At 40.9% G+C, this 3,496-nt stretch overlaps 1 protein-coding gene across 2 annotated transcripts in view; it reads right to left on the bottom strand.

Annotated features, from left to right (window-relative positions):
- LOC103472618 (gastrula zinc finger protein XlCGF8.2DB-like) overlaps window positions 1–3,496 on the bottom strand; it is a 67,107-nt gene that overhangs the window by 35,809 nt on the left and 27,802 nt on the right. The window contains exon 3 of one of the 2 annotated variants that reach the window (XM_017307419.1): window positions 3,073–3,483. The exons of the other annotated variant lie outside the window; for it this stretch is intronic. Coding sequence (XP_017162908.1) covers window positions 3,339–3,483 — 145 coding nt within the window. The 3' untranslated portion in view covers window positions 3,073–3,338. Of the gene's footprint in view, window positions 1–3,072; window positions 3,484–3,496 lie in introns of those variants that run through there. 2 annotated transcript variants of the gene reach the window in all.

The raw sequence follows: 3,496 nt of genomic DNA, 5'->3' as shown, positions 1-3,496 counted from the left end.
ACACACACACACACACACACACACACACACACACACACTTAGGGGCAATTAACCTGACAGTCATGTTTTTGGACTGTGGGAGGTAACCAGAGTACCCAGAGAAAACCCACGCATGCACAGGGAGAACATGCAAACTCCATGCAGAAAGACCAGGAATTGAACCCAGAACTTTCTTGCTGCAAGGCAACAGCTCTACCAACTGCGCCACTGTGCAGCCCGTCACTAGAATCATGAACATTGATTTTATGTTAACCAGAAGAGTTGTTATTCCAATGACTTAATTAACTTAACTGTCCACAGCATCAATTAGACTTTAATATTTTATTAGCAAGCTTTAGCAGGGGAAAACGACATACAGCTACTACAATTAAAACTCAAAAGATTAAAACATAAAAGAATTTTGGAAAACACACTTCCCTCTAGTCCCTATACTGTGTCACTAAACCTTAAGAGAGGCTTTGGGATGCAGTTCCACTCTTTCCTAGATGCTGAGTTGATCTTGGCAGCAGACAACTTTAAATTCCATGGTCAGGGACCCCATCTTGCCATAGCAGAGTCCTTTTTTAGAATATCCAAAGTTGAACTGGTGAGTATTCTTCATGAGCTCAGTTCTTTATCCATAGGTGACCTTTGTCTATCCCCCATGTTCACTGTAGCATCATCGAGATGTTTCTTGGGTTAAGAGTAGGGCAGGTGTCGAATCAGAACCCCGGGTTGTGGATGAACGAATCTTGTTCCTTTCTAGAGCAGTGCGAAGTCTTCACCTTCCCGTGGTTTCAAAGTATAGCCCCAATCTGATCCTGCATCTTCATGTGGTCTTGACTCGAACGCTGTTGGAACAAAGAACCCCGTTCTTCTCCTGCCTCTACTTTTTATACTCTCAGTATTTAAGCCGTGTGCACATCTGCGACTTACACAATTATCTACTTCTGCATCTTGGTTGTGCTTGCACAATCTCCCGTTGCACCATTTCTCTTACGTCACCCACTTTGGCTTACTTCCTCTTTTACTCTTGCTGCAGCTCCTATCTGCTCTTAACAGTGCGCTTAACATCTGGTGCTTTGGCTTATTTCACTATCCCATGTACTATTTCTTCCACACTCACAGTTCTTGTTCTCACGCAACCCCTTTTACTCCCACACAGCCTCTGCTATTGCGACACAGTATTAAGGCATCTCATCTACCTTGAATAGGATAATTCATTTATGATTTTTCACATTTACTCTTTAAATCAAGTTCACATAATTCATCACATTGATTAGTGGTACATTATTAAAATAAGGATTACACAAGTTTTAATCACATCAAATCATAATACTGAATTATTTGTTTCTTCTGGGTTTCTATCACAATAAGGATTATATAAGTTGTGTTGCAATAAAGATTACATAAGTTTCAATCAACATTAAATAATGATTCAAGATTACACGTCGCCTCTGGGCTCTTATGATCCGTTTTCTGTGTGTCCTGGAAAGATCTCAATCAGTTCCAACCAGGTTTCACGACAAACTGTAACTACATTAATCATAGCTCTTCTTCTCGTCAGTGTTTCTGTGAGTTTATGGTGGTGCAGCTCTGTGCTGCCTTCAGAATGGGACATCAGAGTATCATCCATAAAATTTCATCCTCATGGCATCTATTGTTCAAACCAGAGCTTTCAGTGGAAAAACAAAAGTTCCAGGTCCTTTTAATGCCATACAAATATGGGACAGAAACATGGATTATATATTTATATAGATCTGTCTATTGATTTATAGATTAATAGTTTCACTGGACAGAAATTACAAAGAACAAATCTGGTTCTTAATCAAATCCTAATGAGTCAAATTGAAAGTGTCATGGAGTCATCACCGTTGTTCCATCACACCCGTTTCATACCGGACCACTTACAGCACCGGTGTTAACGCTATAAAATGAACGCTCTCTATCGTGGTATCACCCATGGAGGGATTTCTTTATTTAAATGGGTTCATTTTTCAGAGGGATACAAAGTGAGGGTATTGTGATTTTAGTAATTACTTGTTTATAAGAGGTATTTTCTGTGGTCCTTCCATGGAAGCGGGCAGCATCCAGATGGACAATAAAACTTAATATAAGTTGCTGCTTTGACATGATCACAGAACTGCCTAAACATATGTACAAAAATCCTCAATAAAACATAAAATATTAGAAAATCTGACACCAGACAAAGTGAATCACAGCAACATCAGCAGCCGGTATAACGCTGACCTGATGCGGTGAAGCTACTAGCAGGAGCGGAGCTGCGCCAAAAGCTACAAACACTGAAAAGAAGAAGACCTGCCATTGATACAGTTGCAACCAGGCATGATTTAATGATACGAAATACAGGTTTAGCAAGTTGCTCAAAGTCTAAACTGGTATTGTTGTGCATTTAAGGTGTAAAGTTTACCTTCGACCAAACGCCCCCCAAAGGAATCCCAGCGCCCTCCTTTTGTAAAAATGTCTGCCAACTTCCCGTCCTGTCCCCTTTCCTCTAGCCATGCCCAGCGCCACTTGTTTTTAATTCCTTTCTCAAGTAAACGTGTTTCTTTACAGGGTGAGACAAACTCCATCTTCTTTCATATAGCATTTGATTTAACCGCCGAACCGAAAGCATGCGCTTCTTTACTACAAACCGTTTTACAGTCATTGGTCAAGAACACGGGAGCTAGAATTCTTATTGGCAGACATCTTTGTCTATTATCAACAGTTTAGTTGAGGCGGGCCGTTTGGTCCAATGCTCGCTTTGCTTGAAAAGCTGGAAGCCTGGCTCCCAGATGGAGCTCTTTAAGCCCAGAGACTACAGTTTGGTTGAGGCGGACCATGAAGATTGGTTGAGGTGGACCGTTTGGTCAAAAGCCGGAAATCCGGCCCCCGCCGGAGCTTAAGCCCTGAATCTTGTGAGAATGTTCTGGAAGGGAGTCCAGGTCCGGTCAGACTCTGTTCATGCATGAAATAGTCAGTGGCCCCAATGGCTCTTCAGCTATCAGCATCAGTTCTGGCTCTCCTCAGGGCTGTGTGCTGAGCCCTCTGCTCTTCACATTGTACACACAGCATACAGTTTGACACAAACAGGATGTTAATATAATAACATAGTTTATCATTAGTTTTTGATACAGAATATGCCAGAAAAAACCCCCCAAAGGATCTCTGACGGAAAATGTGTCATTATTGCACATCTCTAAGCAACCAAATGTGACGATCCAAATGATCACATTAAATAAATACAACAATTTTTCCACTTTATAGACATGAAACCCTTCCAGTCTTTCATTCTAGTTTTTAACCAAATCAGTTTTATAATGAACCTCAACATAGGACATGTATGTAAAATACTTCTACTGCTTTTCACCGCTGTGACGCCTCATGTGGTGAATTAGACGAACTTTGTGATGAAAACCTTTTCCACAGTTCACACATGAAAAAGGCTTTTCAACAGTGTGAATCATCATGTGTACAGTTAACTCCAGTTTTCGACTAAAACTTTTTCCACAGT

The sequence above is a fragment of the Poecilia reticulata genome, linkage group LG11 (assembly GCF_000633615.1).
Source record: "Poecilia reticulata strain Guanapo linkage group LG11, Guppy_female_1.0+MT, whole genome shotgun sequence".
Taxonomy (NCBI): domain Eukaryota; kingdom Metazoa; phylum Chordata; class Actinopteri; order Cyprinodontiformes; family Poeciliidae; genus Poecilia; species Poecilia reticulata.
The sequence above is the reverse complement of the archived record's forward strand: the minus strand, read 5'-3'. Positions and strand labels throughout refer to the sequence as shown.